Source organism: Kwoniella europaea, chromosome 1 (assembly GCF_036810445.1).
Source record: "Kwoniella europaea PYCC6329 chromosome 1, complete sequence".
In the NCBI taxonomy this organism is placed as follows: Eukaryota; Fungi; Basidiomycota; class Tremellomycetes; order Tremellales; family Cryptococcaceae; genus Kwoniella; species Kwoniella europaea.
In genome coordinates this window covers 1740354-1763559 of record NC_089487.1, presented here as the reverse complement: position 1 = coordinate 1763559, position 23206 = coordinate 1740354, and the positions used below count along the sequence as shown (strand labels likewise).

Genomic DNA, 23206 nt, shown 5'->3' with positions numbered 1-23206 from the left:
ACTTCTTTTCCTACAACCTTTCCTTTTCATTTTATTCGGCTTTTGAGATCTTCAGCATTGGAACAGTTACTCCTTCGCATCAATCCAACGTTGATGTCTATCCAGCAATTCCTTAATTATCAATTCTTCAATCTCAACTTCACCATCTCTACCCTTTCCTGCCACGGCGGCCCCATCCTTAAGATCATCCAATCTCAGCCACATCTCTTGGTACTCTTCCTTCTGGACCAAACCGTTGACGTCGAGTTTGTTTGATTCGGCAGATTCTACGATGGGTGGAGTTTCGGTTCCTTTTATCCTATCATCCCCACTTCCCTTCTCAGGTCGAGCATTGGACGAATGGGAATTTCGCTCGACAAATACCACTTCGTATTTACGTCGATGTAGTTCGTTTCCTATCACCAGTTGATGACCGTATCGCGATAGCGCTGCTCGAGATTTGGGTATGAGCAGTTGAGGATCCGTCTCAAGCTGCAATATTGACGATGTTCAATTAGTACTTACACCTGAGTCGAAATGCGAAAATGACACTTCTAAGCTAGTCTGACTCACCTTGAAGCTAACGATATACCCCTCTGGTGTCCATTCCTGTACTAAAGGTTTCAACACCTTTGGCACTTGATCCATTTCCAAACTCAAAGTTCCCTTATTTGACTGAATTTTATGTTCCGCAACTTTCTCTTCTGGCAAGAAGAAATCTGATACAGCAGCTGCCAAGTAAAACATCCCTCTCCTACCTAGACTCGCCATAGATGCTGTAACAGCTTTAAGTAACCATAGATAATCATTGACCGTTTGGAATTCCACACTGAGGAGTGATCCGGATGATTGAGCTTCATGGTATGCTTGGAGGATCGGTAAAAGCGATTTTGTATGTTCGGGTGATACCACTATTGACGAGCTCGAGTCTGACGTGGAAGGAACGATAGATAAGAGATCTAAGAATGGATTCAAGGAATGGGAATAGTGTCGGGAGAAGGGTCGTAGTGAATGTAATCTGTGTAAGAAGATGACAGCGTATCCTTGCGATAGGAAGTATTCTGCCGATGTAGCTCCTCTTGTACCAGCTGAGAAATTGTCAAGAAATCGAACACTAAGAGTCTCATTCCCTCAGCTTATGGTCATAATGTCTGGATATGGTATACTCACGTATTTGACTCGAGAGGTACGGTAGTCCCACCACTCTGAATAATTGTTCATCAGTGTGTGTATGGCGTTTACACATCAGATCTGAGATAACACCCACAGTGACTAGCACTACCTTCTTTCCTTTGACCGCTTTCCACTTTTCCACGAAATCATGCATCTTGTCGCTCTTCTCCTTCAGACCGGTCGGTGGTCTCTGCGTCTGGAAATAGCTCTCAGTAGAGAAACCTTGTGAGTTTGATGGCGCAACCATTTTGATGGTTTTGTTTATCTGCAGGGAATTGCTCGGTTGAGCTGGTATATATGTATGTGATAGAGCGAAATGGTCTGTCTATGCATAGGTGAATGTATGAGTCGAGAGAGACTGTTAATGGCACGATGATTCCAACTTATATGGTGGATGGATTCGGTGCTGAGGTTATCTAGGGATATATCCACGTGGTAATGACCATCGGCTAGGCTAAATTACGTCGATCTGTCCTTGCATGAATCCTTGAATCACATCAAAGATATCTCAAATGATGATACAACTACAAGATATCAAGATATATCAATAATATAGATCACTCACCGATCATCTCCTTTGATTCCCACCCGTCTTCTCTTCACTCGCCAGCATCCATCCTTTCGCGATCAACACTTCAGATATATATATCTTAGTTTGTCTCACTCCCACCCCACCTAGCTCCCATCACTAACCGTCAAGTCCTCTTTCCTCCCTTGCTCAACATCATCTACGATCGCTCCGATCACCGTCACTAGCTTCTTGATCAATAACTCCCGTCAGCCTACATCATATCAGTATAACCATCATATATCATACATATTCGTATCCTGTCGTCGGATACCTTGTTACAACCCTACTGTTCATCTTCAGACCAACGCAACACACCAAAGATGGGTATGCTCCTTCTTCTGGGCCAGAGCGCCTGTATGTTCATAGCGAGTTTTGTGGTCGGCAGTATACCATTGTGGATCAAATCCGCTACGACTGGTAAGTAAAGTCAATCTACATGTTGCGAAAAAGGGCTGACAAAGGAGTTGGAAACAGGAAGACGGTTGAAGATGATATCGGTTCTCGGGATGGGTTTGTTGGTCGGTGCAGCTCTGACTATCATTATACCTGAGTAAGCTTTCCACGACTTCAAATGGGGTGCCTAAGTCACAGCTGACATGTTCAATGCGGCTGCAGAGGAGTATCAACCCTGTTCGATGCCTTACCCACCGAGAGTCAAGGACACGATGAGAGTGCTATACATGCTACTGGAATCAGTCTGTTACTTGGTTTTGCGTTGATGCTCCTGTAAGCTTCAGTACGATCTTGTGTTATCGTCGTCGACAATTCTAACTTCTCATCCACTCCATAGGATCGAGACTCTCACTCCCCATCCTTCACCTTCCCCACCTCCTTCCCCACCTTCTTCTCGATCTCACTCTCCCGCAGCTTCGATAGATTCCGCGCACCGTCCATCACCTCAACATATGAATTCACACACTCCATTACAGTCCAAACCCAAGAAACTGCACGTACACGACTACGATGACTCCGACGGACTGAGTGGCAGTGTACATGGACTGAACGCTACTTTGGGTATGGTCATTCATGGTGCTGCGGATGGTATCGCTTTAGGTGCAAGTAGTTTGTCGGGGAACGGTAGTTTGAGTCTGATCATTTTCCTGGCAGTTCTGGTACATAAAGGTAAGTGGAAAATCATATTACTAAGTGTTGTTATGCGTTTTTATGTACATCAAATAAATTACCAGGTCAAAACGTTGACCTTATTTTTTACTCTCAGGTCCTACTGCTCTAGGTCTCACTACCACACTTCTATCTCTCAACCTCGCCCACACAGCTATCAGGAAACGCTTAATCATATTCTCATTTGCTGCACCATTCGGAGCCATATTAACATACCTCCTGATCAGAGCTTTCGGCTCTGCTAATTTAGGTCAAGGCCATAGAGGTGATGTGGATGCTATCGGATGGTGGACTGGGATAGCTCTGCTTTTCTCGGTGAGTTAAAATTCATAGGACCACGGCGATCGCACGCTAATGATTCTTCTTGCTTTCAATAGGGAGGATCCTTCTTATACGTAGCGACAGTCATTCAACCTCTCTCATCTCATCCACACGATCATCATTCTCATGTCGAATCGGGTGATCCAAATGGTCAACAAAGTCAAGAACCGCAATTGGGCAAATACGAACGTACTTTATTGTTAGTCTTGGGTATGGGTTTACCTGCTATGCTCAGCTGGTTGGTAGGTGATGCACATTAGATAATCCGGGAGAATACAACCAAAATACAAAAAGGGCATGGAATAGATGATGCCTAAATATCTTAGATATGTTCATAGCGTCAAAATATCTCAGCGATACTTAATGGGTATGTATGTGTAAATAATTAAAGCACTGTTGCCATTCCTGCTTCCGCATAGAAACAAGATACATCTCCTTGTGATGGATATGGGCAGACTATGGGGATAAAAGCAGCGTAATTCGATTTTGTTCATATGTATATACAGATTTCGTTGGATTCTAGGGAAACAGAAAGTCTAGTTTCGTCTACAACATCTTCCGAGTTGTCTAGCAGTCCAATAGTACAAGCACTAAGTAGTGTGTCATTCGGCATCAGCAGAAATCGACAAAAGATAATAATGAAGATCTCATCTTATACTACATGAAAGCAAGATGGCAATATGTACTCACTCCTAAGAACCTGACCATACTCAAACCAAAAGTGGCCCAAAGTAAAGCTTGGAAATAAAATTGTTGTTTGTTTTGCAATTCCACCGTATTGAACTTCAAAGCGTTCTCGATACATGTGCCGTTCATTGGGACAGTAACGTTTCCAGAGAAAGGATCGTAATCGTCCGGTACACATTTCTCGACGAGTTTTTTAGTAGTATCCAGTCCGTTTAAGGTTTGGATGGAGATAGCTAAACCGGCGTTGGAGAGTAACCAGAATCCTACGAGACGAGTACGGAAAGTACGGTTCTCGTCCTGTAGCCCAACAAGAGCACACACACACATTTAGCTAGTCCTCACAACAGGTGGTGTGGGATGAAGATCCACTCACATCCATACTTGGTTTCTCCTCCTTTTCCTCATTCTTGTATGGTGCCACAGCTCTTTGTACTACCGATTTGAACGATTCGTCCAATTCATCTTGATTCCTTTGAGGTTCCTCCACCACAGCTGCATCACCGCCTTTCTCTTTGCTTGATGAAACGGCAGGAAGAGCTTCCGCTTTATCGGAACCCTTTGTACCCCATCTGACCCAGGATATTAGCATAGTAAACATTCACAGGTGGATCCAGGATAGCTTACGAGACATCATGCAGATTGCAGAAAGCGTAAACATTAAGCACATTGGTGAAAGAAGGTGCCAAAAGCTGTAATTCGATAACATTAGCCCGTATCTTCTGGTACTCCTCGGTGGAAGTCGAACTCACCATATATTGCGGGAAAGAACTGAACATGTGCCATGGATCTCGCTAATTACGCATTTGTTAGTATTGGAAAATACCACAGCGTCATCATATGACCACTCACGTATAGGAAGGACGCGATGAGGTAAATACCGATCGTCGACATGACAGCAGCAACCAATACACCGTTCGTAGCATTGAAGAGATTAGCGAGTTTCTGACCGATGTTTCCTGGATCACTCAGAGCTCCCTGTAAGACAACTATTAGCTATACTAATTGACCAGGAAAGGTTTGATCACGTACTTTGAATGCGACAACGGATAGAATGACTGAGCAGACGATCAGGTAGGTAGCCAGGACAGCAAAGACCCTAAAATGCATATAAGATGAGCTAAACAACAGCTAAGGTTGATTGAGAAATTGCTCACCATAGCGTGAGAATGTATAACCCTTTCTCTCCTTTGGGTCGATTACCCAAAGCGAGTACGAATTGGAGCATCAAGAAAGCCATATATATCCACATCAAAACTAAGTTGACCCAGTAAGTCTGTACAATAGCAGCACATCAGTAAAAATCACAGTCAGTCACGGTACCGTTGACTCACGACTTCAGCAGTAACGAATAGATTGATATTGGAACCAGCAGGGACGAGGTTGATGATGATGGAGAATGTGAGCCATAAATTGGCCAAGGCGAACCAGGAGAAAATCAGATTGAAGCTATGTTGTGGCAAAGGTCAACGGCTATGACTTGACAACACGCTAGTTGACATGACGTACAAGTTGTACTGAGCAGTTGAAAGTCAATGCATCAGCTCATGTATGGGAAACTTCGTCAAACCACGCAACTCACCAGTCCTTGCACGTGGAAAAACAGCATTCTGATAGGTCCATGGCCAGATTTGTACAATCGGAAAAAGTGGATGAGGGCGTACTACACAATAGAGTCAGCTTGTGCAATCGTCAGACATGTACTAGTATAACGATACTCACAACAGAAGCAGCGAATGAACCATTTAACCATCTTCTTCTTTGACTGATCAACTCAGCAGCTTGCTCTGGAACATCCGTTTCGGCTTTACTAGGTTTGACGTATTGTAAAACCCATCTGTCCTTGGCTTTTGCGACCAGCTCGAAACATAAGATTCTGCGAAATAACACGTTAGCATAGGCAAGAAAGAGCATTATGAATAGAGGAATTAGTTTTCATACCTATCCTCAGCCAAGAACATATTCTTGGTGAAGATGTTCATTCCGTAAATACCCTTCTTTCCCAGACGAGCAGCCACTACATCAAAGTGATTAGTAATCCATCACCTAAACCAAATATTATTGTGCCCACTTGTATGATCACCATGGAAATACTGTTCCAGGGGTCTTCCTTGTATAGCTCGGAAACGATAAGCAGAGAATGCACCGGGCAATACGCTCACACTGAAAAGGGAATATCAATAGGATGCTTCGCTGAGGTAGAATTAGACTTACTATCCGAAACTACTTTCCAAAGGCTTGTCAAGGATATTTGACATTTTGTACTCAAAGTTTTGAGCGGCAACTGGGACTCGCATCAGCTCTTATACCCAATATGGTGTGATGGGAATCGCTTACCAAGCGGATTGAGCAGTTTCTTTCCACCTTTGATCATCGCATGTATCTCACCACAAGCTCCACCAAGATTGGGGTTGTTCTACATCGCTTATCAGTACACAGATCACTTCCTGAACTAACTGGCTTACATAGAAAGCTTCCCATACTACATATATCGTATCAAGTCAGCTTTGTCCGCATCTTGATCTCGATGGAGCTTACAGTGATAAATAGCTTTGTGCCCAGGTTTGGTACCGGCATCCAATAACACGCAAATCTCGGGATTTAGTTGTCTACCCAATGCGTTGAATAACCATCTGTGAGAGTTGATTTTCTTGGAGTTCTCTGCTTTGAGCACAAAGATCATTTGCACAGGAACGAGATTATTGGCATCTCCAGGATGGGGTTGGACCAATTGAGGAGTAGCGTCGATAGATAGTTGGGTGGTATACTGGCATCGCCCAAAGAAATATCAGCTCGAAACATTCAGACTGAGGACATATACTACATACCTCAAAGATATGAGCTACAGTAGTTTTACCATCCACCTCTTTCTTCAGGATACCATCTTGGAAGACACCAATCGTTTGAAGTACATCTAAAACTTGTTTATCCATGGGTCCTAAACCATCAGCGACTAACGCAACTACAATCCTTTGCCATCCTGGTCTACCCTCTTCAGCTGTTCTTCGCCAGAATTTAGAACTACGGGCAGGTATCAGTCCTGTAGATGTTTGTTGTGATAAATCAGATCTGTGAACTCACGCTTTGGTATTGCAGATATCTCTGATATTCAACATGACATTGTGCAATGTGCGAGCATACAAGATCTTATCCTCGTTGTCTGATGGCACTCTGTTAGTGGTATTTCTGATGCAGTAGACAGGGTAGGACTTACAGCTGGTAATGGCAATCAGGAGCTCTGTCTCTCGGTTATACGAAGAGGTCTTCAATCTCCATCCGTTCTCAGGTGTAAAGTCATCTGGATCACAGGTAGCCGCAGTGTATCGCATATGAGAGAACTCGTTGGACTTGTTACCTAATGGGAACGTCACTAAGCTATACTGGCAACAGGAGCGGTCAATCAACTTACCAGCAATCCACTTATCCTCAACGGAGCTTGACACTGGTCCAGGTACAGCATAACTACCAGCCTTTTCAGTACATTCTTCCTCGAGAATAGCAGCTCAGATACTCACTCAGCGATGAAGTTTCCTTTGGTCAACTTGATCTTCTTGACTGTTACACCTCTTCTAGGTAGAGTCTGACGACGCATGAAATCCGCTCCGACCGAGTTGGTCGATGGCATATCGCTGAGGGGTCTCTGATAAGGAGAGTGAGGGAGGAAGGAAGTGGTTGACGCATTAGGACTGGGTAGAGCAAACCGGTACTAATGAGCGTTATCCTGACACATCATAATGGAACGGAAAGCAAACTCACTCAGATGTCAGAGGTTTCAGCTCATCGTCCTCTTCTCCAGCTACCCAGGGCATGTGTTGTCCATTGATCTCTACTCCTCCTCCCATTCTCCCTCCGTATCCCATGTCTCCTCCATCCTCATAGCTATAAGGTGCGGGTGGATAGACCTGAGATTGGCTGGAAGGTGGATATTGCGAAGGTTGAGGTGAAGGTGTAAATCGGTTACGCTGCTGATTCTGGTCGTGGAACGGATCGTGATGACTCATTATGTATAATCCCTACCTGTGAGTTTTGGTTTTATCACAGAAGACTTGAGTTATACCCGATGTCTTTGAATTAAGTTGATGAACAGTGTCAGAATCGTTTAAGGTGTCGTCAAGATCGTTTTATGATATGGTGACACAAGTCAAAAGAAATGTGATCAAAGGTGAAACACTACTAATTTGCTGTACGGTAAGGATAGAAAACTGCGTGCAGTAGTGTAGATGTTTGAAGATCAATGCTTAGATTGGAGCTATCCCTCATCCGCATTAGCAGACCACCCAGGTCACCCATTCAGTAAGAATCGGATACCCAGCTTGAGGAATGATCACTCAACTGAAAGGAGAGCAGAGGCACAAACAGTGACATCACAATTAAGGATATACGTTGGAAAGGCGAGGCAGGAGGCAGGTTGATAGCTGCAGGAGCAATCAAAGGATACCTTGATACCTGATAGCTTGACTGCTCACCATGACAACCCACCCAGTCGAGATTAGAATGGAGGCGAGACGCTTCGACTGGAAGACCGTTTGTATACCATATTGCCCACATGGACATGGCTCTCAGTATGCATACCGGATCGTCAATGGCCTTGAATTATCAGTCTCTGAGTTAAGGGGCATGGAAGGTCTAGTATATGATTTTTCTATTCAGTAAGTTAGTTTAGATCTGGATCTGTGCGTGGGTGCTTTTGCTTTTCTCCCATTCCATCGCGATTGTTTTCATTGATATTCTCAGAAGCAGAAGCAGGTGCAACGCGTGCCAACAGTGCCACAACAAAACGCCGAGCCTGTCAATTCAAGTCGCCATAGCGGAAATGTCCATTCTAAGCGTTCTCCTTGATTTTATCCTCTCTGGCCTCTTTTGGCTAAGATCATGTGTAGTATCTGTTCTTAACGCTGTAAGAAGCGTTATGGGAATACGTTCCCTTACTTCTTACTCTATCTTTCCCGCTGGTGCTTGCCTCTTCAGCTTGCTGAATGCAGCACACGATGTCGCTGCCACCGCACTACCGGCTTCTGATGTCACGGCAACAATGAAATACTTTTTGAGTTTTCCTGTTTTTGTTCTGCAACGAAACCTTTCCTGTAAAATAAACTGCACGGCTTCCTCATCGTATCCTCTATCAGTACTAGAGGTCAACCACAATGGATTTGCTTCGAGCACACTGGCCGAGCTGTAGCGTTCGATATCATTGTCGATACCGTTATCTCCGTTCTCGGTTCTCAACCATTTCGGCTTTGAAAGATCTTGCATTCTGTGACAACGGCAAGCTGTTTCGAATGCTCGTCAAACAGAAGGTATTCGGTAGATACGCCGGTACATTCGCCTGAGTATACGACCTTGGCAACGGTCAGTACTGAACGACGATCAATCTCTCATTGAATCACTCCTTGGTCTCTAGGTAGCTCTTACACAGTTACCTTGACAACACTCCTTGATGTCAAGGAACGCATTCACACATGTACATCACCATACATCAGGTGGGAAAGACAGATACACAGAGATGTTCTATACAAACGACGTCCGGGAAGTTGGTTCAGGTGCCTTGCACCTTTTCTAGGCTCATCTGCTTATCAGCAGGCTAATACTGACCCATCTTCCTCGCTTGAGGCCTCGTCACTGACTAGTCGACATGAACACTTTCTACTCTAAGAAGTGTACGAAGAGAGCATCATTGACTTTCGTTCGACCGATCTGATGGTATCGGCATGATGTTCTCGCTTCAACACGAGATGATAGCTTTATGCTTTTAACTCAGGTACTCAGACCGGCTTCTGACGATGAAGGATGCTAAAAGGTCAAAGCTCACACTATAACCAACTGATCATCCGCAATGATCGCCAAATTAGTTCGGATCTCTTACAAACTGGTTCTTTCTAGATCAGATTCCAAGGGCACAAGGAACGGTTAACACATCATTAATGGTACCGTGCTCGATTGTTTCAGCCTCACATGTGAGCCCTTTGCTTCGATTTCATCATAATCGGGTTGTTTGCTAAATTAAGATAAGACCGACTTCTAGTATATCTTTACAACCTTCTCGCAGCTCCTCCCTTTCATTTCTCGTACTTCACTCTGGTAGTCACTGTATCATTTTCACACATGCTTCCAAATCAGGCATTGTAGCGATTCGACTTTTATCTACTCTGTCTCTTTCCCTTTCGACCTTTCGAGATGGCTATCTTCGGTTCCAAGTCCAAGAGTGGCCGGACCACACCTCAGATCTTCAACCACCCTTTCACAGAAGGTGCTGATCCACCTACACCTGTAACGGCCAGTCCCGGTAAACCTGAACCCACGCACCCTACTCCCTCGTCAACTCATCAACAAACCTCTCGCTCCCCCACCCAACCTCTCAATGAGAGTCCTCGTACATTTAAGTCTGGTAGAACTTCAAGTCCCTCAACCACAACTCGGAGAGACTTTACTGCAACCACACCCTCTTCTGCAGGTCAGACATACTCGTCACCCACAAAATGGTGCAAGTCCGCCTCGTCAACTCTCATCGCTACGTTACCACCTTCTTTACCGCCTCCAGTATATGCGCTACCTCCCACTCCTGAAGCTTCGCCGGATCGTAGGGCTGCAACTATACACAATAGTACCCAAGGTGTTGGTCACGCGAGGGTAAGTGATACTTTCAACTTGCATAATCTTCCTAAATCCATTAATGCCGATGAAGATTGATTGTTCTTTCTAGAAACCTTCTCTTGGACTGAATACCAAAACTTTACCCGCACCTTCTTCTTCCTATACATCTCCTAAGACCCACACCAGGACGGGCAGTGGACCTCTATCAGCCACTCAGTCGAGTCAGTCTCGAGCTAGATCGGGCTCTGCCTCGATATCCAGTCTAACCAATACAGCCATGGAGGGCCTCTATCCTTCACTGGGGAGTACGAGCAGTACACTCGATGTCGGATCAAATTCTAGGTCGTTCGACGCTTTCGGTCAGGGATCTCATGAGCCGAAACATCGTCCAGTAGCTCTGAAACTCAGGACTAGTAACCTTGATCCTCAGCTAGCCAGTTCTTCCCGAATCAAAATCAAGATGAAACACTCTGTAGAGGCGATCAAAGAATTCGATGAGAAGAGTCACAAAAGTGGAATCGAAATTGATGCTGTGAATTCAAGTGGGCCATTCAATCTTCACCTTCATCGTCCTGATGGTCACTCAGATCAATCACTTCAAGTGGAATATACACCGACACCCATTCAACCGTCAAGACCATTTTCAGTTCGACAACAATCCGAAGAGACCATTCGACCCTCCTCTCATCCTCATGAGCAAGAACAAATTCGAGCTGAAAGACCACGTTCGTTCTCTACCAACGATATTATGAACATCACGGGATTGGACAAGTTGAGAAGTATAGACGAAACACCCCGTAAACAACGCTCTCAACCTACTTTCAAAGCTCTTCGTTCACCTCCCTCACCGACACTAGGTCATCGGCATTGTGTTACACCTGGACTGTCTTCTGCCATGTCCGATCTGTCTGCCACTCCTGGATCTCAATATACCTCTCTGCCCACCACCACTTCGACATCGGGCGTCAAGACATTTGATAACCTGCCTATCCCATGGTGTACTAAACCTTCTTCGGAACTTCTCGCTGAGATTGGCGAAGAGCCTTACAAGATTCTGATCGAACATTCGCTCTCTGATCAAATGGTATCATCGCCTAGACTGTTACATCCAGTCATATTGGAAAATTCGAAATCTGAAGAGATCAGATTAAGAGCAGAATTATCGAGATTGAAGGAGAAGCATTTCCTCTTAGTCAACCAACGTGAAAGTCTAACTAAGAAGATCGAGCAGGGGATTTTCAAATTGGATCAAATCAAATTACACAAGATGGTTCAAGCCCTTGGACAAGCTTCGAGGAGGGTTGATAGAGTTTCAAGACAGATTTACATATGTAATGATCAGATTAGACAGATTGAGATTGAGGCGAAGGAGCATTCTGTAGGCGTAGTGAAGATCAGTCTGAAAAAGAGAGACACGGAGTTGAAAAGCTTGAAGGAAGAATTGGATTCGATAATGCAGAATAAACAAAATCAGCATGAAGTGGAAACCCATGCTAGAGATTCGGTGAATGAAGATTCGAGTTATATCTCGACACCTCGTTCTAACGGTTCAGCCACTACCGCAACCACTACTGTACGATTCTTTGAACCTCCTACGCCAAGTCCTAAATCACCTATGAAGATCTCCCTGAATCGATCTTTCAGACCTTTATCAACTACTACTGTAATAAACATCAATTCGTTATCCTTCCCTATTCCTCCAGATAGGGAGCGAGACGATCCCTCATTTTTCGGTGACCCATCAGACCTGGATGAAGAAAGAGTGAGGTCTGAGTATACGATTGATGGTGGATTGACAGTCCAAATTTGTGGGAATGACGAAAAAGTAGAACGTGAACGTGATTTCGATGTTGATATGGAATCGACCGATTCTCATACTGCTTCAATTTCAATCACCGGTCCGACCAATGAGATTCTAATTTATCCACCAGGGCATCATCGATCATTTTCCGCCCCGATAATGGGACTTGAAGTACCCCTCAGTGCATACCGCTCAGAAGATGGACATCAATTGTCTAACATGGACATTGGTATTATAGATAATGGCAGTTACCATTTCAAACATACGAGTAACCATGAACGTTCGATTTCCGAAAGCATGATGATGACACCGCCGGTTTCCTCAACCTTGAAGATCACAGCGCCGTTGAAAATCAAAAGTCCCATGAGTCATATCAACCAAGGGAGAAGCAGACGTCAGGTCAATAGCTTCACTGTAAGAGGGAACGAAAATAGGGAAGATATGGTAAGAGCTAGGATGGGTAGCGAAAGTTTGCTTGAGACTGTGAGGTTTTCAGCTATACGTCTCATCCATTTGAAAGTTCTCATCAGCTGATTAAAAGATGAATGTTTAGCCAGAATCAATATTGTTAAGTCTAGCTACCGCTCCTATCTGGACGAGACAGGATGGTGAAGCCAGATAGGGAGACTTATTGAAGAGGAACGTCAACATGTATTGATTATTTCATGATGGATATGAATGTAATGTCAACCTATGTTACATATCACAATACAACATCCCTTCAATTTCGTACTCCCGCTGTATCTTCCATATCATCTCGTATCATCTAATTAACGGAATGCGCTTCTCTTAATCAAGATCCAAGTAGTCGACACTATCCTTGCTTCATCAGCTGCAAAATATGCCACATCCTGAAATTTCGCCTCACCCTTGATTGTCTTCCTCATGCTGTCGCTGTCTTTCCCTTTCCCTATGCCTTGCTCTGTAGTCCTCGGGAATAGCACTAGATAGCGAGGGACGATCTTGATCTGAAATCTGTTGAGAGTCCTGCGTAACTGGTTGACCTGAAGTAGGCAAAGTCGGAGAAGGAGGGTCTTCCGATTGAGCGTTGTTTCCAGTAGCAGCAGTTGGAGGCTGGTCGGCACCGGTTACTGCGTTCGATGCAGGAGCGGAATTGGATGAAGTGGTTGCTCCAGGAGTCGATGACTGAGCAGCCTGTCCGGCTGATCCAAAGGTGAAGTGGTTTGTCTCATTATCGGTAGGTGATGTTGGGTTACTTGTAGTCCCGCCCGCTTGGCCAAATAGTCGATTGAGAATACTCGTCATCGTTGTTTGACCACCCTCTTGATTGTTCTGTGCTGAACCAGAGCCTTGCTCTTGCCCTTGTCCTTGAGACCGTCGTGTGCGATCTTCTTCCTCTGGCACCAAAGAGAATCGACTAGACAGGTATGCGATGATTAGCAGGTAGGACTTCGGGCAAGTGTACTGTATCAAGCGCAGACTCACCATACAGGACACGACCCATTCTGCTTCAGCCAAGGTACTAGACAGTCCGGATGGAAGATATGCCTAAATACCTTTTGTTAGCTAATTGCTCAACCATTCAGCCGTATCAACTCACGCGCAAGGTATCCTCATGACCTCATCGCCCACCACAAAATCGTCTTTACATACTGGACAATCCTTATATGTGCTCTGGGCTGTTATATCAAGAAAAACATCAGCTATACTGTAGTCAAAAATACAATATCTGAAGCTCACCTAGCTTCTTCTCATCGTCGAATTTGAACCTCGGTAGACCTTCGATGACAATGTCAGAAGCGGGTAATGGCCCTTGAGGACCAGCCGCTTGCATCAATCTTTCCAGGATATCATTGAATCCCTCTGTTGACAAAAATGAGATCAGTAAATTGTACATGGACAAAAGAGAACTGTAAGAGCAATAGCTTACGCTCTGAAGTTGCGTAGTCTCCAAGATTCGCTCTCCCTGCTGGACCGAAGAACATCCCTGGACCCCCCTGTCCTTCCTCTCCCATCACAGCCATCAAGGCCCGCAACTAGTCATGTGGTCAGCAGTTCGCCTTGAACTAACAAAAAGTTTTTGGCTGCAGGTTGACTCACCAGATCTGCTCCATCCATCGGATCTCCTGGACCTAAGGGGTGAGGTCCACCAGGTCCTGCTCTGGGAGGTGGTCCAAATCCTTGAGGGAACAAGCTGGATATTGATGATGATGATCAGCATGCGCAAGAGGAAGCATCAGGTCTGTCTGTTGCTCACCTCTCGAAGTCCATTCCTCCAGTAGGTGCACCTTGACCTGTGGGACCAAATGGACCCATTCCCAAACCTCCCCCACTACCACTACCGAAGCCAAAGACCACTTGACCTCTCCCACCACCTGGGAAGTTGAACGAGAATGTCCTTGCTCCGCCACCTGATCCTCCAGTATTTCCGGTAATCCTACTGGGGCTTGTCTCGCTACTGCCCGATCCATCATTAGTTCCACTCCCACCTGAGGGTGGACGTGATCCTTCGCCATGTTGATGATCTGCTGCTGCACCTAATATATTACCAAATAAGCTGGATAAGAACGACTGTCCGCCTTGTCCTGGATTATGCTGAAATGGTGGAGGTGGAGGATTTGATCGAGAGGGCGAAGATGGTTCGGCGCCAGGACGAGTCGGTGGAGCAGGAGGAAGTTCATGAAATGGGTCGGGATTGACTTCTGGGTCAAGCTGATATATATCATCGTAAGCTCCAGCTTACACCTACAGAGGAAAGCGGATACTTACGATCTCTATGAATTCACCGTTGCATGATGCACAATGCGATACGCCATTCACTATGACAGGTCGCATTTGAGCACCACACTGTATTTGATCATATCACATCAGCACATCATCGTAGCTCCCGTCCGGTTGATCTGCTGGCGTGGTTCTCCTGATCGCATGTTCATGATGGGAAAATGAATAGATGGTCAGACTGACCTCATGGCAAAGCCAGAACGGCGCTGCGTTCGGCATGATGATCACCTAATTCTGTCGGTGATTTGATGGAACCTTGGAGAAGTCCAATATCGAATGGTGGGATTTCCCTATGTTACTGATCCCCTGATTTGATCGTATAGCCAAGTGATGCGTGATATGAAGCTCGCTGTCGAGCTGCTTCAGCGTCGATGAGAAGTGGTATGTTGTTGATGTTGCTGTAGTTGATAAAAAGAGCAATAAGAGGGCAGATGATGATTGGATATGTTGTTATTACTCGTGTCGTTTGTCAACGGTCAACGGACAATCACCGGCGGACATGGACTGCGATATGACGCATTCACATCACCTTACATAAGCATGCAGCGTGATCGACACATGGCACGTTCACCCACCCCCTAGGAAGAGTCCAACCTATGATGCATGTCTGCTCATGCTCCAGGTTATCTCAATGTCAAAAATGTCGATATTGACAGGGATGTCCTGTCGTTGAGAGCACGGGTATGAGCTGGAGATCGCCTAGATCAATCGCCGGATGTGCGATCTCTGTCCATCAAAGAAGTAAGCGAGATGAGATGACGCAGGTCGATGGCGATGAGGACGCTGCTGTCAATGACGACATGATGAATGGGGTTTAAAACAGGCAGTTGAGATTGCCATTAAATTTCGTTCACATTCATCTTTCCTTCCTTCTTGAACTCTTACATCCTTAGTCCCGTCATTCTATCACTGGAGGAAATCCCATCAAGATGGCCTCTCAACCTCGAATAGCGATAATAGGCGGAGGTATATCCGGAGTCTGTCTAGCCATAGCACTCCAAAAGCGTAATCTCGACGTGACAATATACGAACAAGCACCCAAGTTCGGCGAGATCGGAGCGGGAGTAGCTTTCAACCCAGCAGCTACGAGAGCTATGAAGCTCTGTTCGACTGACATATACGATGCATTCGAGAAAGTAGCTACTAGAAACATATCTACGGAAAAGCAGAAAACATGGTTTGACTGGTTAGACGGAGAGGCCGATGAGCCCATCGGTCAAGAACCTTATTTGTTTAGCTTGACGAATGAATTTGGTGCGAATGCAGTTCACAGAGCTCATTTCTTAGATGAAATTGTTGATTTATTAAAAGAGGGAACAACGAAATTCGGTAAACACCTAGATACGATCAGCGACGAAGGAGATACGAAACCGTTGAAAATGAAATTTCATGATGGGACTGAAGAAGAGACAGATGCGATTATAGGTTGTGATGGGATCAAATCAAGTGTTAGGATTTGGATGTTAGGTAAAGATCACCCTGGAAGTTCACCGAGTTATACACATAAATACGCTTATAGAGGATTGATACCAATGAAGAAAGCTGTTGAAGCGTTAGGAGAAGATTTGGCTCAGAATGCCAAGATGCATGTGAGTCGTGTGATCTCTGTACTGGATGCCATTCCTTGTTAGACATGCAAGATAGAAGAGAGACTGGGAGCTGACTTGTGTCTTGGATCTGCTCATAGATGGGACATGATGCCCATGTGCTAACTTTCCCAGTAGACCACGGCGAAACCATGAACGTCGTAGCATTCCGAACCAATTCTGAACCATGGCCATCATCCGAAAAGCTCGTATTGCCTTCTGAGAAATCACACGTCAAGAAAGATTTCGAACACTTCGGGCCTACCGTACAGAAGATTATCGATATTCTCGAACCGAACCTTGATTGTTGGGCGATATTCGATCTGGGTGATCATCCGATGGAATCATATCACAAGAGGCGGGTGTGCGTCTTGGGCGATGCAGCCCATGCTACTAGTCCACATCACGGTGCAGGTGCTGGGATGTGTATCGAAGATGTCGCTATGCTGGCTGAAGTACTCAACGATCACAAAGTCAGAGACCAAGGGTTGAAAGGTCTTGAAATCGCTTTCAAGACATTTAGTGAGACGAGATTAGAAAGGACTCAGTGGTTAGTGCAATCCAGTCGACGGAGTGGAGATTTGTATGAATGGAGGGTAGAAGGTATAGTGGAAGATATCGAGAAGATCCAGAAGGAGTGTAAAGAGAGTAATGAGAAGATTTGGAATGCTCAGATCACGGAGATGGTGAAAGAAGCGAAATCCGTCTTGGACAGGAATTTCTGATTTGTAGCTTACTTTGATCCAAATCCGTACTTCATGCTTGTAATTGCACATCTCTTACATCCTTCGCAGTCTTGTGCCGCATCGCTCTCAACGGATAAAGGCTGCGACCAGTCGATCTGCCAGGTAGATTCGGTTGCACCTGACTTTTCAATGTCTTCAGCTGATCGACCAGGATATAAGACATTAACAGTAGTTATTCACGATCGAAGAGTCGCAATGAGCATGCGAATGTTTAACCCATTCGTCTCGTGGGAACGGGAGACCTCAGCGACAGACATGGCTCAGCTTGTATGTATTCGCTGACTATCTATAACAAGACTCATATATCGTTCTAGCAATAATTGTAGTGCAGTTACCTCATGTTCTCATGTCGACGCGTCCGAATAAGTAGTCCGTAGCGCGTTTTCATTAGCTTCAGTCTACCAGGGTCAAATAGAATCCGGAAATGAATGGCTGTCTCAGACCTTTTTCCGCTTTTCCGAGGACATGTACAAAGCTAGGAAGGTACCCATGGTTTTACCATAGCAAGCTGTCCCTCCGCAAGTTAGGCGCTCATCCACATCTGTGGTATCCAGAGATCTTCAGACGACTGACAAGTGGAGATAAGAGAGCCTCAAGTATGGACGACGCCTCATGACGTTCGATTCCAAGATGTGCTCTGTGCCTATAAGCTTATATACGCCATGAATTCCAGAAGATCAGGAGGAACAAGTGGTATCCGTAATTTTATGTGATTTTCAGAAGGATGAACAGATTTTAGTGCGTCATGAGGCGTTCTTTACTAGATTGGATGCATCAGCTGGGCTCGTCGCCCTTGCATGGTTGAGATGCAGGATGCACAGACTTGAGAAGATCAGATCTCTTCACAGCTCAGTCAGTTCTTAGTGAGAAAAGAGGGAAGGAAGATTTTAGGTATTCGGGTAATACAAGCTTTATCAGACTTTCCTGAAAACTACGGGTGAAGCATTTAGAGGACAGGGGGGAAATTGAGGGGTACAGTACCACACCTTATTTGAACGAATCCTTGAATTTTCAAAAAATGAAATCATCCGCGTTGCGATTCCTTTCGTCTTGGATTTCTCATAAAGCCGAAAGAAAGAATAGACGGGAAATCTGGACACCTACCTGGACCTAGCCTGTCGTCGTTACATGCGAATGATAGACCCAGGCTTCTTCTGCTCTTCTTACGTGATTGCTTTGCCTTTGACTTTTAGATTCAATTATATCATTGGTCTACCCTTTCTCCAGAAGGTACCGAGGGCACCTATGAGAACTTTTCGTCCTCATGGCTTTCATAAGGTAAGGTACGGAATACATCGATCGAGGGTACATGAATTTTGAGATGCGGAAGCTACCACGATCCTTTACTATGTATGTATCCTCTAAATTAGCTCAATGTGAGAGACTATCAGGATGCAGTTTTTCCCGACCTGCTGAGGGCTGTATGTTGATGGTGACATCGATAGCCTGTTATCATCATTTGCTTCTGTACCGCATCTTGATCACAAAATCACCATCAAGATCAATACTCGTAAAATTTGTGTTGATCCTCCCACTCCGGATCTACGACCTCGAGGGATCGACCGATATTGTACGAGACCAGCTAGAAGCGGTCAGATATAACGACAACGAAGCTGAGCTTTGATCAAGAGGACATCTGGAATTAGGAGAGACAGTATTGATAGTTTATACATGTGAGTAGCTCATTTCCATCACCGAGATGCCTACGATTAGACGGTGTGCGGGAAAGGTGTTGTGTGTGTGTGTGTGTCTGTGCTTTCCTTGATCATTTCCCTTACCATTGGTTCCATACGTCTGTGTGTTGTGTGTGCGTGCTTGTATTCACACGTCACCAGTCCATCCTCTTTCTGGATCGTATTTTTCCCTTCTTTCCTTTCCAGAAGAGAGATCTGAATGGCTCTTCATATCGCTTTTTGATCAAACACGCCTATCGATATGCTCGGCTGTCTCAGTCGTATCAGTGGTGTGTGTGCGTGTGTCTCTGTTTCAGTTTGGGTCGATCAATCAACTTGAATTCAAATTCGATTTATCTATCAATCAAATAGTCAATCAGTTTAAATGAATCCTGGTGTATGGTGTATGACTATGACTGTCTTACCCAATTTGACGTGCACCACCCTCCCTTGACACCCTTTTATCGGATGTATACCTTTGCTCGTAATTCTCTATCAATGGCGTCAATCATCTCAACTAGACTTCTTCGTCTTGTTATACCTACCTTTTACCGACCAAGCCACGATATCCACCTGCCTTTTCATATCCGATCCTTTCTCTCCCACCTTACACCTATTCAATCGTTCAGGTCCGTTTCAGTTTCACTTTGCTATACTCCTTCTTACTACTCAATACAGCCCTAGTTCGCTATTCTGTTCAGATCCGATTCCGACTCTATCTGAGATCACTCCTGGATCTACTCCTGGATCTACCTTTATACTCATCGATTCTCATTTGACTCATATTCCTTTATCTTTCTTCCTTCTTTTTCTTTTGGCTTCTTTACTATATCGCTTCTGATCACTATCAACGTCCCTAGTGGACTTGCATCTTTCTTTTTGGCTTTCGAGCGGAAAGGAATACATACCACATTCAAGTACTGACACGATCATCGTCTTGCAATTAGCTTGTAACTTGAAGATTTTCACATTTGACGAGAGACAAGGAGAAGAATTAGATCAAGATGGCTCCTCCTGAAGCTATTTGGAATGGTAAGTGATTCTTGCTCGCCGGATTCCTTTATTCCCTAAAACTATCTACTTTTTGCTGATATCTGTGGTTATTGTAGATCCCCAGGCATTGGCCGATTACTATATAGATTTTGCTATCCCCCTCCGACCACAACCAGGTGTATTGGTCGCATCGGTCATCGTATCTTACTTGGGATCTTACGCTACTCTGTTGGTTCTCGGTCGAAGAACTTCTTCGAGAGGTTGGAGAAACCATGGTTTACTCTTATTGGCTGCTGTCGTATTTGCGGCATGTGCTATTTGGGGAATGCACTTTGTCAGTATGATAAGTATCAGATTGAGGGCTAGTCCGTATGTTACTTGGTACATTCAAGTGAGTCCATCTGGACGGTTTCCATTCCAAACATAGATCGAAAGACCATGAGCTGACGTGAGATCTGGTCACGTATTGGTAGTTCGACAAGGGTATGACTGCGTTATCCCTTTTCGTCCCCATTCTGGCTACGTTCATCTCGTTCTGGCTTATCGGTTCAGAAATTGACTTTCACATTTGGAGAGTGCTCTTCGCTGGTGCTTTCCAAGGTCTTACCAGTAAGTCCCCCCTTATTCGGTCATTGACACAGAAAGCTGAGCTTTTCAATCGCTTCTAGTCGGTCTCATGCACTACTCTGCTTCCTTCCGACTTCCCACACTCCAAGTTACCTATACCGCAGTAACCGTCGTCTTCTCTCTAATTCTCGCCGCTGTCGCTGCCATCGTTGCTCTGTTCCTGTTCTTCAGACTTCGAGCTCAATGGGAGGAATCTTGGTGGAAGCGAGCTCTTTGTGCTCTTCTCTTGGCTACTGCCGTATGCGGGTAAGTCAGCTTGTTCACATGTGCTTGGAATCAAGGGCTGATCATGTACTACGCAGAATGCACTACCTCGGTCTTGGTGGTACCTCCTATCGATACAAGCAAGGTGTTGATCCCATGATCCTCGCCAACGCTGGTGGACAAGCTACTCGGCTCACCATCGCCATCTCGGTCATGTGTGGTGTTATCGTGCTTCTATGTTTCGTCATCGCTTTCTTGGACGCAATGACCAAGCGACAAATCAGGAACAAAGCTAGAAACATCGTGATTGCTAGTGCCGCTTTCGACAAGACCGGTAAACTCCTCGTGAAGAACGATGGTACTATTCCTATGCAGGTCATCCAGACAGATGCTGATCTCCAACGAGTATTGGGTGAACTCGACCCTCGACAATCAACCTTCCAATGGCTTTACCAACTCTCTTTCAATTGGGCTTTGGTGACTCCTTTCGTCCCTCGAATCCTCAAATCTGTCATTGATCGACAAAAGGGTAAATCTCAACAACCAGCTGCCCTAGATAGGGGTTTGAACTCTTCATGGGAAACTTTGCTTTTCCGAAGCCGATTCGTCGAAGCCTCTGTCCTTCTTGCCCAACAACTCGATCTTTCTGTCGAATCCCTTGGAGCGATGTTCGATCGAGTACTCACTACTGGTACTAGATTACCCGAAGAAAAATCCGAAAAATCCGCTGAAGAAGGTAAAGCAGGTGTGAAGGGGGATGATGAATCTTCCATTCACGGTATTACCCTTAGAATGCACAACTCTGAAGGTGTCATGCTTTTCTTGGTCAGAGAAATCGGTGAAGGTAATCCATCAGCCTGGGACAACCCCAACGCCGATAAGAACCAACTACGATCGAACGATACTGTCGACTCATACACTTCAAGAGGTTATCGAATGGCTGAAACTCGATTCTTCTCTAAAGCCATGGCCGACCACTTCGGCGTCAGTAAACCAGAAATGGACGTATTCTTATCGGCTTGTAAGACCTATGCCAAGAGAGGTACTCGACCTGTCGTTCAAAGTGGTGGTGCCTACCTCGGTCTTTTCGGTGTTCGACCTACCGGTACTCAAATGCAGGGATTGGACGTATTGGTATACAACTTTGCTCGACACCAAATCCCAGCCTATCGACTTCCTGATGTTGGCTACCCGCTTAATGCTACGATGAAAGCTTGGGTGAGGGAATTAGCGAATGCGAATATGGGAGAGGTACTCCGAAGATGTAATGAAGCTGTGGCTCGAGCGGAAAATTCAGATGATGGCTCAGCTTCCCTTCATTCCCAAATTGACGAATCACTCTACGAGTTCCAAGCTGCTATCGCGGTAGCTATCGAAGCTCTTACAACCGCTCTACGATGCTGGCCAACGTTGCTCGACATCGCCCGACTTTCACCGGAGATTCTCGAAATACCAGCTTCCGACCATGATGACAAAGCGCCTGCTCAAATGGTCGTACTTGAGGTTGTCTTACCTGCTCCAGATGCTAGATTAACTCCCGTCCAGTCAAGAGCTTCAGGAGTACAAGCACCTGCACTCGCTTCCGGCCGACATGAGTCCGACAAACCACCTGCTCCATTCGTTTACACACCTTTCAGTCTCTTCACCAAATCACAAGCTATGTTACTTCGAGCTAAGGCTTTCCAAGAGTTCTCCAAGAACACAGTCATCGATCTCAACAAGGTATACCCACTCATGCCTACAGATGTGGCTGCCGAGCTCGATGCTTTCGATTCTGGAGAAAAGGGCATCGACGCTTCTGGTAATCCTTTCGCCATTGGGCAACTGCAAGGTCGATGGAATACTCGAGGAAAATCAGCTTCAAAGGGATTGATCGTCGATACCGCTTCGGCCAACACTCACCATGCGAGATACACTTCTGATGCTTCTTCTCTCAACCTCAAGTCACCTATCTCGACTGATGGATCCGAGGCGGCCTACGAGAAAGGATTCGGAAATATCTCTCAAATACATTCTTTAGCTGTTGCTACCCAAGGTCGAAGAGGTTCGAGGCCCAACACGGGAGCGTCCGAGCACTCGGTCCAATCACACAGTCTAGTAGCTTCTGACCCCGTTGAGACGGTCAAGAAGGGATTGACATCACTAGTCAACAAAGCTACTGGAAATACCACTCGGCCGGAAGAGGATGAGAGGAATGTTGTGGATCATGAGGCTGATGTTGGACCTCCCGTCTACACGAGTGTCAGGAACAGGACAGACGGATGGTTCATGAGAAGTATGAGAGATCTGGAAAGGTCAGATAGGACGGGTGCGCTAGAACATGTCGGATGGCAAGAAAATTGAGCATCGTTTATACATACATGATCAAAGATGACATGGGCGTTCGAGTGAAG

The 23206-nt window shown here is 45.4% G+C and overlaps 7 protein-coding genes across 7 annotated transcripts; 4 read left to right on the top strand and 3 right to left on the bottom strand.

Moving 5' to 3' along the window:
- Positions 1-66: 66 nt before the first annotated feature.
- V865_000661 (uncharacterized protein) lies at positions 67-1399 on the bottom strand (the record flags this gene model as incomplete). The annotated part of the gene is made up of 4 exons (XM_066224491.1): positions 67-471; positions 553-1093; positions 1150-1184; positions 1247-1399. The coding sequence occupies 4 exons, from the start codon at positions 1397-1399 to the stop codon at positions 67-69; spliced, it is 1134 nt and encodes a 377-aa protein (XP_066080588.1).
- A 644-nt stretch (positions 1400-2043) lies between these two features.
- On the top strand, positions 2044-3426 carry V865_000660 (uncharacterized protein; the record flags this gene model as incomplete). The annotated part of the gene is made up of 6 exons (XM_066224490.1): positions 2044-2140; positions 2198-2273; positions 2339-2449; positions 2514-2845; positions 2943-3160; positions 3223-3426. The coding sequence occupies 6 exons, from the start codon at positions 2044-2046 to the stop codon at positions 3424-3426; spliced, it is 1038 nt and encodes a 345-aa protein (XP_066080587.1).
- Positions 3427-3702: 276 nt separating this feature from the next.
- V865_000659 (uncharacterized protein) lies at positions 3703-7851 on the bottom strand (the record flags this gene model as incomplete). Its single annotated transcript, XM_066224489.1, has 24 exons — positions 3703-3756; positions 3857-4150; positions 4227-4422; positions 4478-4542; positions 4603-4644; positions 4703-4828; positions 4883-4949; positions 5008-5126; positions 5185-5299; positions 5360-5367; positions 5433-5513; positions 5573-5726; positions 5792-5867; positions 5922-6013; positions 6065-6134; positions 6188-6266; positions 6316-6332; positions 6389-6617; positions 6679-6871; positions 6932-7010; positions 7065-7205; positions 7260-7312; positions 7366-7536; positions 7607-7851. 24 exons carry the CDS (start codon positions 7849-7851, stop codon positions 3703-3705), a joined length of 2766 nt encoding a protein of 921 aa, XP_066080586.1.
- A 2173-nt stretch (positions 7852-10024) lies between these two features.
- On the top strand, positions 10025-12864 carry V865_000658 (uncharacterized protein; the record flags this gene model as incomplete). Its single annotated transcript, XM_066224488.1, has 3 exons — positions 10025-10477; positions 10551-12725; positions 12796-12864. 3 exons carry the CDS (start codon positions 10025-10027, stop codon positions 12862-12864), a joined length of 2697 nt encoding a protein of 898 aa, XP_066080585.1.
- Positions 12865-13106: 242 nt separating this feature from the next.
- On the bottom strand, positions 13107-15203 carry V865_000657 (uncharacterized protein; the record flags this gene model as incomplete). Its single annotated transcript, XM_066224487.1, has 9 exons — positions 13107-13620; positions 13689-13751; positions 13804-13882; positions 13944-14066; positions 14134-14239; positions 14304-14397; positions 14461-14915; positions 14973-15050; positions 15168-15203. The coding sequence occupies 9 exons, from the start codon at positions 15201-15203 to the stop codon at positions 13107-13109; spliced, it is 1548 nt and encodes a 515-aa protein (XP_066080584.1).
- Positions 15204-15913: 710 nt separating this feature from the next.
- Positions 15914-17295, top strand: V865_000656 (uncharacterized protein; the record flags this gene model as incomplete). The annotated part of the gene is made up of 2 exons (XM_066224486.1): positions 15914-16573; positions 16672-17295. 2 exons carry the CDS (start codon positions 15914-15916, stop codon positions 17293-17295), a joined length of 1284 nt encoding a protein of 427 aa, XP_066080583.1.
- A 2698-nt stretch (positions 17296-19993) lies between these two features.
- V865_000655 (uncharacterized protein) lies at positions 19994-23156 on the top strand (the record flags this gene model as incomplete). The annotated part of the gene is made up of 5 exons (XM_066224485.1): positions 19994-20021; positions 20099-20373; positions 20456-20591; positions 20651-20855; positions 20912-23156. The coding sequence occupies 5 exons, from the start codon at positions 19994-19996 to the stop codon at positions 23154-23156; spliced, it is 2889 nt and encodes a 962-aa protein (XP_066080582.1).
- Positions 23157-23206: the final 50 nt, after the last annotated feature.